This window comes from Harpia harpyja, chromosome 4 (assembly GCF_026419915.1).
Source record: "Harpia harpyja isolate bHarHar1 chromosome 4, bHarHar1 primary haplotype, whole genome shotgun sequence".
Lineage (NCBI taxonomy): Eukaryota > Metazoa > Chordata > Aves > Accipitriformes > Accipitridae > Harpia > Harpia harpyja.
This window is the reverse complement of record NC_068943.1, coordinates 17,769,462-17,782,393: the sequence shown is the minus strand read 5'-3', so window position 1 is coordinate 17,782,393 and position 12,932 is coordinate 17,769,462. Positions and strand designations below refer to the sequence as shown.

The window sequence follows — 12,932 nt, the reverse complement described above, 5'->3', positions numbered from 1 at the left end:
TATTTGATTTTGGTGACAGAATCCTCTGTTCAAAGCAACAAAGACCTAAAGGCAACTGAGCACAACTGATGTCTAGCGAGGTTCTAGCAAGAATATTGTATCAAGCTGACTCCCTCCTCCCTTTCATATTTTCACACGTTGCAGTTCACTATAGTAATAACTATTCAGTAACAACTGCTTGTTTATTTTCTTTAAAAGCACACACAGACCTGGATGCTGCATCTTGGAAGGAGATTTATTCATAGGTGAAGCTACCTGCAGGAATATTCTTCGCCGCCAGGAGATGCGGCGAGGTGTGAGCGTGGCCCCCACAGCATTTAGAGATTCACTGCTGCAGACAGTTGATGTTCTTTTCTTTCCCTCCCCATCACTGAAGAAAAGAAAAAAGCAGATGGGGTGATCACAGTCAGTCATCTTTGGAGGAAAAAAAAAAACCAAACCAAAACCCACACTTTTATTAAGTCTGTCTAATGTACAGCCAAACCTGCAGGAGCATTTGCTGGGAAGCTTTAGAAGGGAAAGCGTGCTGTGTGCGAGCTTCACCTTGAATACAGAAGTGCCCAACTGTTTTCTTGTAACGCAGTGCTGTGAAGTTTGCACTATATACCACCAGGAAGAATTCATAGCATTCATACAGTGCTCAGCTGGAAGCTCAGAATAAAAGCCAAACTTTCTGAAAAGCTAAGAGAAAAAACGTGGTAATATTTAGCCTCTAAAATAGACAGTGATGGGTTTTGTTTTGCCATACCTTAGTCTTACAGGGGCAATCTGATGCAATACCCCTAAAAGCACAGGTGTTGCTTTAGCAGACCACAACACTCCGTTTAGTGCCATTCTAAATGGCACGATGAGCTCACAGGTGAATATTTCATTGGAGGCAATGTTCTGGCCTTCTCATGCAACCTCCTTCCTATGCTTCAAGAAGTGGACACTTCACTTGCACAAATGGGGCCAAACGTCCTCATGTTTCATTAGCATCTCCAGCTGAAGGAACAGAGCCTTTGCAAACAGAGGGCAGGCTCAGTTCTTACCACAGCAACCTGAAAGGAGCTGATCTCCTCCACAGTTGCCATGTAGAAATATATTTACACAGTAATTTTAATAGCAGCTTATGTTGCTGGAAGAGGCAAGGAGAGGATACAGGGAAGCTTTGCTGGGAGGTTATTTTAAGAGGACACCAAGCACACCTCTCTACTGACTATTGTCAGAGGAAAGGACATTTAGCTTTTCTAAGTACTTGAGCCACTTTCAGAAATACTTCAGCATTTTGCATTTGTGGTAGTAAAGTAAGTGCACAGATCTCATACAGCAATGGATATATTGATTATCCGCCACAAATCCTTCCATGCAATGCCAACAGCATGACACACAACTACAGGCTTCTTGGGACAACAGCTTCAAATACGAGGAGCTGTGTCTGGAGCTTCATCTTAATCACAGGGAAAACTGCTATATCAACACAGCAGTAGCTACACTCAGAAACCTTTGTCTTGTGAAGAATTTCCATGCTACAGAGCAAAGTCCCTAAAAGGAGTTAGATGAAAGGAAAGCCCAGCACATTAAGTGTTCACTATGTTTTTAGTGGTAAGTCAGTTGCAGATGATGGCAGTTTACCAGCTGCAGTCTGTCTCCCCACATTTGGCTTGCAGAAAAGGAGAGACCTGCAAGGGACGCAGACTTATGAAGTTTCCACTACACCAGTCTACCAGCTACACTATCTCCATCAGCACTTTTCATATCAAATACTCTGTGCTGAATGATAATCCACCAAGCTAGAATTGGCCTTTTTGGTGACCAAAGCTGTCCCTGTGCTAATGATCTACAACAGCTACCCGACATCTCTAAGCCTCAGTGAGCAAACTGGACTCACTATCGTGAACAGGTATCAGACCCTGTTTCCATATCCTGGCAGAGAAATAATCATGTTTTCAAGTTCACCTACGGAGCATTAGGCACCACCCCTGCCCTCCTCTAAGAACAGTGCTATGGGCTAGGAGCCCTGGATAACAGATAGTCTGAATTATTCTCTACTTCCAGTTCAGTTTCTGCAGTGCCTCAGTTCCCTATGCATCATACTGTGAGTAGATGGTCACAGTAGAGCCTCATGTTGCACTAACCAAAACATCAACAGAAAACCCTGTGACAATCTTCTTTGGCTAACTCTTACACAGCCTTTAGTGATGGGGTAACTACTGCTTGTGCTAGCTAAACATAGACTACAAAACCAATTTTGAATCTAGAGGTGCTGTTTTCCAAAGGTATTTCAGTCCAACAACTCTTGAAATACGGTATTGAGTTTGGATATATTAATCATTATAACTCATGCTCCTATAAATAACTGTAATGAAACTACTTCTCGCTATTTCAGGTCTTATATATCACATGTTAGAACACAAAACCTGAGTCATTCCAGGTCTTACTAAATAGAACCTACATAACAAGGGAATGAAAACTCCCTTTCTACTGCTATGTACAAAAATCTACATTCAGCTACCGTGTCCCTAACTGTGCAGACAGCACTAGGAATAGTGTTCCTTTTAGAGTAGTACAATTTACAGGAAAGTCAGAATAAGGTGGCGGCTATTTTAGGGTATGAAACAAAGCCATTTACATCATCTGAGTCACAGAGTTTACAGTGGGATGGATTAGTCACATGTGCTACCTCGTGAAGTGTGCAAATCATACAGTTCTGAGGACCTGTATTTCTATTGTTAAACACTCCCTTCCAAAATTCCCCTGGCATTTTAAGCAACTAACATTAATCACCTCATCTTTCAAAGAGCTGTCTGATGAGCGATTAGAGAAAAACTTTCGAAAGTCTCGTGTGTACACGTTGCTATATTCAATGGAAGGCAAGGGCACCTGTGAAAACACCAAGATTTAGGAAAAGGAGCAAAGAAAGTTTCCTTGTTTCAAGACAGACAGACAAGTCCTAGCTTAACATCAGATCTGAAGATGTGAAACAATACCCTACAGAGTAAAAGCAGGAAGAAGTTGGAGTAGAATGGTAGCGTCTCCTATCCTGTGATGAAACGGTTCAGAAGGTTGGTGCAAAAAACAGTGGAGTTAACTCAATTACATATTCCCCACCTTTAAACAGGAGTTACACAATACTTATTCCCTAGACTGTACAATTTCTCATACCTAAACTTAACTGGCTGGCTTCACTCTTGGTCATATTTGCATGATTACTTCAGGTTTTAAGGTAGCCATGGATTTTAACAGCCAGGCAGGTAGGTGCTCTGCTCAGACAGGCCAGCAACGCCTCATACAGTTCCTCCAAACAGGGTGAGCGTAAAGAAAAAAAAGTATATCTGACCATTAGCTACCAGCTCCCTGCAAAATGAAGAGGTTTATTAATGTGAGTGGAGAGACTAAGCAAAAGCAACTCCAAAACAACAACTTAAATGGAGTTCAGTCATTACTACTGAAAAGCTGAGCAGAGTTTTCACAACCTCGCAACCTGGGGAAACAGAGGCTTTCACAACTTTCCTGTCAGAGCACTGATATCAAACCTCAAACACTCACAGGAAAAATACTCAACTGAGCAAGATGAAATGCACCAGAGTCAATGTGCTGCAAATTAAGAGATGGCAGTATATAAAATCTTAATGAAGTACAGAAGAGCTATTTAAGAACTGAACTGCAAACTAGGACATGATTGCAAGAATTGATTTTTTTTTTTTAACTTTACTCTTATTTATTTATTTTAAGAAAATGACAACTAGATTATGGTACAGCTTCTACATCAGAGTATTTCAGCTTGGTAAAACAGACATATGAAAGGGCAAAGCCAAACAGTTCAATAGAGAAATTCTACAAAATGGAGTATTTGCAATTTATTTTATGTACTGTTCCTGTTTTAATCACTTAACATACCTCCCACACAGCTCTGGAAAACGATAACAATGTAATACTCTACATATAAGACAAATGCACTACATTTCAGTTTGAAGAATAATGGCTCTCCATAAGGCTATTTAGCCTATGCTCCTGACCCAACACAGAAACCAAAATGCATTCATCAGCTTGTATGCAATAAAAAGTGAAAAGCTATAAATTCAATATAATGCCTCAAATATTTCAGTCTCTACTTTCACCCTTAAGCTGTTACAAGTGATAACCCAAGTACTCAAGAGTACAGAGTACCCATCATCTAAGCTTTTTATCTCACGTAACTGCAACTCAGTTTCACCCAAGCATCATCCCATTCACTATTCTATCAGATAATGCATAGTATGAAGATGAGACAGCTAGTTTAGGGAAAAAAAAGAAAAAAAGAAAAAAGAAGTAGAAACTCAAAAAACTTGTTCATATTACAAACATGCTTATTGTTTTGTTTCAATTACCTAAATCTCTTGCCAAAAACTGTTCTTTAAAATGCCCCCAAAGACTGATATTCAAAAAACCACAAAGCTACCCCATTTCTTGTGAACTCTTTACACAATGCTTATCTGAGTTATTTTGCACTTGAGTCCATGCAAGCCAACTGACTCGAGAATGAATACTGTTGTTGCTCATGCCAAGGTTTGCATTTTTCCCCAGTTTGCTTTATTTCAACTTCTTCTCTTGATTGCTCCAAGCAGCAATTGCATCAACTCGACCTACTCTGCCATTTGGAGGCTGAAATGGTACAAAATCCCCCAGATCACGTACAGACAGACAACTAATATTTCAGCTCCCAGGACTTAAGCTGGCAGAAGCCTATACGTAAGCCTAATACATGCAGTATTATATTCCTCCTCTCTGGGTGGAAGAAAAACTAGTTCTGATCAGTTTACACCTCTCTCTTGGTTCTCACTCCTGTCATATATTTTTATTCTGAATAATTAGTTTCTGCTATTTTGTTTAAAGAACATTCTCAAGTATTTTACTTTATTCATGAGAAATGAAGCTGTTTTAAAAAAGCAATCTGTTCAAATTCAAGTGGTGGTAAATCATCTTAAATTATCCTTGCATAACAATGCAATGAACAGGGGCAGTGTGGGCTAATCAAACCTATGCTGAAGGTTGTCCCATTTTTTAAAGTGCTGCTTTTACTTTTATATTAAAAAACCAAACAGATTCTTCCAATAGCCTAGCTTTCAGGAGTAGCTGTTGAATAAAAGCCAGAAATTCCAGAAGTTACAGAAACGAAAGTTTAAGAGCAGATTATGCTCTCAAATTCCTGTTTGTTTACCTCTATGTTGGCAGGATTATTGTTTTTAATCCTTTTATGTGCTTGTGTTCAATATTAAATGCTGCACAACACACTTGTCAAAAGTCAAGATTATGTGGACCACTTCCACCTCAGACTTCTCTCTAGACAAATGAATCGACGATGCAGTAAAAACATTCTGAAGGCACCTATTAATACTGTGTTGATGCCCAATTTTACTATACTGTTCATTCCTTAAAGCAAAAAACGTATCAGTGTTTCCTCTCTTCCACATAAAGCATCACAGTAGTAATCATTAGAACTCAACCCAAAAAGCTCAGCCTCCCCACAAACGTCAAGAAAAAAGATACATCTTTCACCATAGTGAACTTATGTGGAGAATAATTTTTTTTTTCTTCTGGCTTTAGGTATCTCCAACACAGCCAATTAAATCCTAGCAAGTCAACTGAGACTCCCTTTTTAATGGAGGTCAAGACACAAAATTTTAAGGCATGATTCATGCTTTCTAAATGAAGATGTTCCCAGTGACAGGCACAACTGGCTGTATTAGTGTTCATGAAGGAAGGCAGATAAATAGGCAGGATCAGTTCTGTAAATGTCAGAATATTAAAGACAATCACATTAGGATGAGAGCAACCGTGCTGCAGAAACACCAACCTCTTTCCATTGATTAGATGAGATGAAGATATCTACAATCAGGTGAGAACCACTGTACCCAGCATCTCCAACACCCTAGTATCAGTTTCTGAGTTTGTGACCGTATGCCAAATGTCATGTAAACATAGATCAGAATCATCTTCTATACAGCAGCCAATACATAAAGACACATAGATAATATGCAGAGTTGCTTTTTAGATGTAACACCCAGCTCCCCAGCTGACCCTGGCTTGGTGTTATTTGCATAGGCCCATCTGACTGCTACAAATCAAACATCTTTCTAAAATGAATTCCGACTGAAACTGGCTCCACTCCTGCACATCGAAGATCACCAGAACACCAAGAAAAGCTGCCTGCTGCATCATGTGTAATTTCAAAGCTACATGACACGAGAAGTCAGACTATAAGAATTTTTCTTCAGTGCAATGTGGCTAGGATACACTTCATGAATGCGTAGTAACCATGGTTATTCTTAGAGAGGAAAATGCACTGAAGTTTTAATTAGGGTTCCTAACAGTTAAACAGCTTATAGTCTTCAGATTGTAAGGGACTGCCACACCACGCTCAATTCCAGCCAACATACACTCACACAAGAACGCTAAGAACACCTCACATTGAGCCTATTAGGATAGAATATGGTCCTCTCTGTGGAAAAATAGCCAAAGGAAAAAAAAAACCAACCAAACAACAAACCAAGCCACAAGAAAAAGCACACTGTAAAAAATTTGAACTTCCTCTCATTCATAAATTTGATGATTTGATGGCACAACACACACTTGCAAGCTAAAGCAGGAAAAGTTTAGAGTTTCAGCCACCATCAGCTGGACAACATATTTCATTCTCCTTTAGCCAGTTCAAGAGACAGCTGGATTACCTCAGTCACTCTTATCACATCAGCATTATTCATGCAGCACTTCTGACTGTATTTGTTGTACTCACATCATGAACCCAACTAGACACCAACGCTACAGTCTTGCTACTGCAATTTCCTTACCATGACAGTTCAGGCTCAGTTGCTCCCAGCAAGACGTATAGCTAATGAGATTCCATTTTCAAGAGAGTTTTCACACAAATTCAAGACTAAATGGTATCAGAAACCTGTATACTACAAAACCTAAGTAGAAACAAGGTTGTCTTCTGGGAATTACTGCTAATTTGAAGATCTCCCCACCTTACATTTCAAAACTCCATTATAATGAAATGCAGTATCTTGAATAATGTGCATAACCAATTCCAGAAAGAGTAGTATCTCAGAAATTTCAGCTTGGAATTAGCTGGCATTAAAGTACAGGTTTAGTACAATACTGAATACCTACATTCCCCAAATCCAGAAAGCTAGGTTTAATGGGATCCAGCTGCCTGTACAAACTGACCTGGACATTGGTTCAGCTTGGACCGAGTCTGCTAACTGAAGCGAACACAGAAACAAAGTTGGAGTGGAACCCAAATAAGAGGTAGTCTGCAAGAGACAGGTAATTTTTTTGCCATTCCTCTGCACATCCCAGTGTGTAATCATCAGTTTCTTGAATTTCAACTTTAATAATTCACCTGCTACTTCGTCTAGTGTTACTGCAGTATAGTAGGGAATGGAAAGACTAGGCATCCAATTCACTTACATAGTAACTATTACTGGACACAAGGTTTAGAACAGGCAATATTAAAAGCCTACTTCTACACTGGACAAGATGTCAATCTCTCCTCTCAAATTTCAAAAACATACACTGCTTATTCCTTATTCATTTGTGCTTGGGTAAAAAGGTGGGGTCACTTTAAAGCGACACTCTTTTCAGAACTGTGAAATATTTCTAAGACTGGTTTTGCAAAGACCTCCAAAAAGTAAGGAATTATTAGTTTACATTAGCCCTCTGTTAGAAAGTCAATCTAGATAATTTACCATTTACTTCTTAAAAGCTGTGGGATTTGGGGGAGGGGGGTGGAGGGGGGGGGCATGGAATGACGGTCACGGCCAGAAGTGGTCCTGCCACTACAGCTATGATGCAGTCATCTTCTTGTACGAATATCTCACCTTATTCCACTTATACACAAGTTTATTCTGCTGGAAGAACCTAAACTGTAGGAATTTCCCGCTAGGTGTTTTGTAATTGTGTCTACATTACAGTTTTGGGCTGCATGCTATGTACCAATTACAGATTAGAGGCCAGAAAGAGACACTTTAAATGTCAGTGGAATCAAGGTAGGATACAGTGTGCTTAAGGAGACGATACATACTTTGTATTTATTCTAACCTATATATTATTAGAGATGACTAACCCCAACTGTACCTTAAAGCCACCTTTAGGTCAAACGCCTCTCACATTAGTTTGTATGCTTACTTAATTTCTTACACCTACCCTAAAATGGAGATGATAAACTAATCTATGTTTAATGAAACTACTCCACAAGGTGAAAAAATTTCTTTAGGCACTCCTAAAAACTTCCACACCCATCTCATACAACTGAAATCCCCATGCCTTAGAGTCCTAACACACCCAGAATCCAGATATCATCAACACTTGTTTTCAGTAAGAATGCAATCTACTGTTACTTTTTCCAGGGAGAACCAGTCACAAAAGCACCTTCTACAACTCCACAGTTTTCTGTTGGGAACTATTAGGGAGGGCCACATCCAGAGATGAAGAGTACCAGAAACACAAGTATAGTTCAGCGAACAAGGACAGACTGATGAAGGAAAAAGGAGTCGTCATTGGCAGAAGAGAGACAAAAAGGCCAGCAACTGGCAAAAAACCATCATGAAGTTCAAAACTATGGCTCCACCTTATTCACTACAGGCCTACTTCAGAAAAATAACCCATACGCAGTTTCCTCAAGCACCCTCCTGAAGAAGGGCCTATTCTTACAGTAAAAAGAAACGTGACTTCCATTCAGATACTCAGCTTTCACACTGATGTCAGAAAGCCCTTCTTGTATCTTCGCTTCTTCCCCACTCCTCTTCAATTGGAAGTTATTTGCTGATTCTCTCTAAACATCTCACAGCTAGCATCACCAAGCTAACTTGGCATTTCCCCATCCTCATGCACAGGCATCCCATGTTAGTACTGTACACTCTTCACATTGCTGTTTTCTTAATTTCACATGCCAATGATCACAGCAACACATGCTGGTTTGCATTCAGCAGAGAAAGCATTAAATTGGTGTGACAGTCCTAAAAACCATTGCATTTCAAGTGACAAACCAATGCAGCAGATTTGCAACACTGCAAGAGAAACAGGCCACAGCTACTAGATGTCAGCAGACAAGCCTCTATTTTTCACAGGCTTTTTTGGCTAAAAGCTTGTTCGCCCATTTGCATCAAGTACCTAGGAAGTCTGTTAGAAATGCAGGAGCACAAGGCAGAGTGGGAGAGATCCCATGTGCTGCATTTGCACTGGGAATCCTGTTGTTAAACTGGTGGCACTGAAGAACTAGGCAGGAGACAATGCTCTCACCTCTTGGAGAGGTCACTTTCTGAGTGCTGGAGCAACCTTCCTGAGCCCTGGTAAAAGGTTTTCAGGAAAGAAGGGGCAGAGACAGAGGAGGAGAGACCAGGTGACGCAGACTCACTCTCACTGAAAGCGCGCCGAACCCCGACAGTAGGACTGTGCAGGCAACAAGAGAACATAGCAGATGGGTCAGCATGGGTTCGGACACAACAAAACATCCAGATTAAAGATACTGGCCAAGTACCTCATCTTGGTTTACAGTAACTCTGTTTCCCAGAAGATAGAATGTACCAAGTGCACTACTGGGTAGTTTCCCTGGTGATACCGATTTTGCTGTTACAGCTGATTTCTTTTAAGAAACATTTCAATGACATTGCAGAACAGGCAGACCACCTTATTTCTTTAGCCTTATTTATTCTCAAAGCAAATTCAGAAAAAGAATCTCTGAAACATTCAGAAAATATCCTTAGAAACCTGCTTCCAATAACTTGAACCACCTTATTTCTTCCCTTCAGTTTTCTCTTGCTTTTGTAAATAACGTGTATTGCTAGAACACATTAGAAAGTAGAGATTATTCAAATGCAATGTTTTCCGATAAATTTTTGTGCAGTGTTTAAATCAAGAAAGCTAGTCCTACTACACAGTTAAACATTACATAATAATAGTAACAAGTGTTGGGGGGACATAAAAATTAATTCAGTTTCTTTTACTTAACATTTTTGATTAATCCTCAATAGGAAAGGAGAGAAGGAAAAATCCCAGCCTAGAACAAAGTTCTTACAAACTGTTTTGACTGAAAATCTGCTGATGATACCACTTAAATCAGTGACTTCTTAAAAGTTATTACAAAGAAGTGAAGTCAGCAAGTCCTTCAGTTTGAACTGTCAGGGTTTCCTGTTTGCATACAACACAGTCAGTGGAAAAAAAACAATAACCAAAGTTTATCTCAGTAAAAAACACATTATTTATCTCTTCAGAAACACAATGTAACAAAGCTACTTCAAGGCTAGTTTCTTACCCTTCACCCCCTTCCATTCTCTTAAACAGAATAAACTTTTTTGCTGTTCTTTAAAAGCCGGTGCAGCATTCACACTGATATTTTAATCTAGACATCAATAACAGGTGAGAAATTACCATTTAAGGCCATTTTCAGAAAGAGGCCACAAAAAGCATAATTGCAGCGACGCAATGAAACAGACAAGTAGTTTGGAGAAAGTGCTCCTCCAACAGAAAAAATTCAGCTCATCTGGGCCTGAATCTTGTAAAGGTTTTGGAGTTTGCACAGTCACTTAACTGCACATAGCCAGGATGGAGGCAGAGAAAGAAAGTACAACCAAAGAGGTCCACAATAAACCGTGGGGACCTCTTCTGACTGAGTGAAGGAACTCCTGAAGGAACACTGTTCCACATGTTAATAGCTGGAGAGTCTCCAAAAAGGAAGGGGAAAGAAGTTACAGAGGGAAGCTCCAGAGAAAGGCAAACAGGGAAATCCCATGCCTCACAGTTCAGTGGAGGTGTTTAAACCTTAAGTTCTTTTGTGAGACTCCTCACCAGTTTTAATTCTGGACATACTCTCTGGGAGCTTTGCCTAACACAGTGACAGACACTTAAAGCTGTCAGTGCCTTTTTCATTTCATAGAATCGTCAGGCTACCACCTCTGCAGTTAAAAGTGGTGAGGACCTCTTCTCCAAAGGGCCTGACTACCAACACTGACAAAAAGGCTCAGCTCAGAAGTGGCAAATAAATTAATAGATCGGCGCCAGCATCCAGCCTGATGATCAATTTGCTGGATTGATGCTTCCCCTGAATCACTAATTCAGGGATTAGTGAGTTTCTGAGGAGCACCAAACTACTCGGAGGCAGAGAAGACAGGCTGCAAATAAGCAAATAAAACCCAGAGCCGCACAAAACAGCTTCCGTAAGAAGGAACACGGGCGACGCTCGTGCACCAAAATCACAGGAGAGAGCAGGCGCGTGGCGCAGCATGCCCTGACTCACCTTGTCGTCTCGATGCAGCTCTGCCGCAGCAGCGGGGAGCGGACGCTCTGGGACCTCCCGTTCTGGAAGGTTATCCTCCGCTTGGCGCTGGAGGGGGGGTGGCTGAAGGTGTGCGCACGCCTCCTGAACAGGGGGGAGTCCGAGTCTTCCTCGGGAAACGGCTGCCAGGCTGAGGACACGGGGGACGCTGGAGGAGTAGCTGGCGGGGAATCGCCCGGCGAAGTGTCCTGAAAGGAAGTGCTGGCGGAGTGAGGCCTGTCGCTCTGCACCCTGCGAGAGCTCTCACCTAACCCCACGGGCCATGCGCCGCATCGGGGCACCAAAGCCTCTCCCCCTTCTCGGTCATGGCCTATTGTATGCTAATTATCACCAAAACCAGACATCCTTTGATAATTTACTCCAAACCAGCAGCGTCCTTCTTTAACAAAAAAAAAACCCAAACCCAAAAACCCCCAAACAACAACAAAAACAAAAAAAAAAAGGAGGGGGAGGAATAAAAATATATATACAATGCAAACAACACACTAATTACTCTAGGCATCCTCTCACAGGGATCGGCATTCCAGCAACAGGACTCCTCGCTCTTTCAGGAAAACACAGGAATTGAAAAGACTAGGGAAACTGCTTTTAGCTAGTTTCCTCGACATATCGCGAGCATACTTCCTGTACCGTCATAGCCATATCCTGGAAGAGAGACTGTTATTACACAGCCAGTTTATGAGTAACTGTAGCAGGAAAACCATAACAGAATCTTCACCTCATGGGAAAACCAGCAACCAATCCTCACGTGAGGTAAAACATTAAAAACAGGAAATAAAAAGAAAGTGAACAGAGTTCTGCCCGCTCGCCCCCATACAGCATCCCCAACAGCTGGTTTTAGGTCAAAAATTCTCACTTCCCTAAAGCAACTGTTACTTACAGAAAGGATTCTTCACCTTCAGAGCATTTCCTTTTGTTGAGATATGACCTTTTTAAATTACTTCAGTGAAACAAGGCAGAAGCTGACCAGAAATTCCCTGCTTTTTGTAAAAGCAAAGGAAGTGTAGAAAAAAGAAGTGGCAATCAGAGAACAGATTAAAGCTGAAGCTTCAAGTCAACATCTATGCCAGCTTTCTTACACCCTCTGCCTCCCAGTGGAAACTCTTATTTGAGTTTTGTAAATTGTGCTGCTTCCTTCAAGTGGAAGCAGAGTGCCATATTTACACTTCATTAACACTTGCACAGGAAAATGTGCCAATTGTAACTAAGCTCTTTACATACTTTGTCAGAAGCAAGGCTGTTGCAGCGCTCAAAGCTGTCCACGCTTCCCAGGCGGCCCCGCATTCTGTTGGCTCCCTGCAAGAAAAGAACTGAGTAATTTAATCTGGTCTTTTTCTTCTTTTTCTGAGGGTTAAGCAAAGATGGCAACAGCTGCGCAGGTGAACACAAGACAGTTCAGGCATGTGACACGTTTAACATAAGACCACAGATCACGGGACAGGCACTGGATTTTACAAGCAGTGACATCTTTAGCTGACAAAACTGTATCTTCTCCCTCCTTGCTCCCAGGAGTTTTAAACCTGCAGCTCTGTTGTCTGAAGTAACTGAGTATTTCCTGATCCATTGGAGGCAAAATAGCTGAGTTGGCTTAAACAGCCAAGTTCAGAAAGCTCCAGACTTCAGTACTGTGCATGCACTG

General features: G+C 41.1%; 1 protein-coding gene across 5 annotated transcripts in view; it reads right to left on the bottom strand.

Annotated features, from left to right (window-relative positions):
* TBC1D4 (TBC1 domain family member 4) overlaps positions 1–12,932 on the bottom strand; it is a 112,805-nt gene that overhangs the window by 19,371 nt on the left and 80,502 nt on the right. For 4 of the 5 annotated variants that reach the window (XM_052785963.1, XM_052785964.1, XM_052785966.1 and 1 more), the window contains 4 exons: positions 12,515–12,589; positions 11,255–11,481; positions 9,262–9,411; positions 210–370 (listed from right to left, as the gene is read on the bottom strand). In XM_052785963.1, the coding sequence (XP_052641923.1) occupies positions 210–370; positions 9,262–9,411; positions 11,255–11,481; positions 12,515–12,589 (613 nt within the window). The remainder of the gene's footprint in view (positions 1–209; positions 371–9,261; positions 9,412–11,254; positions 11,482–12,514; positions 12,590–12,932) is intronic. The other variant, XM_052785965.1, reaches the window with a different exon arrangement.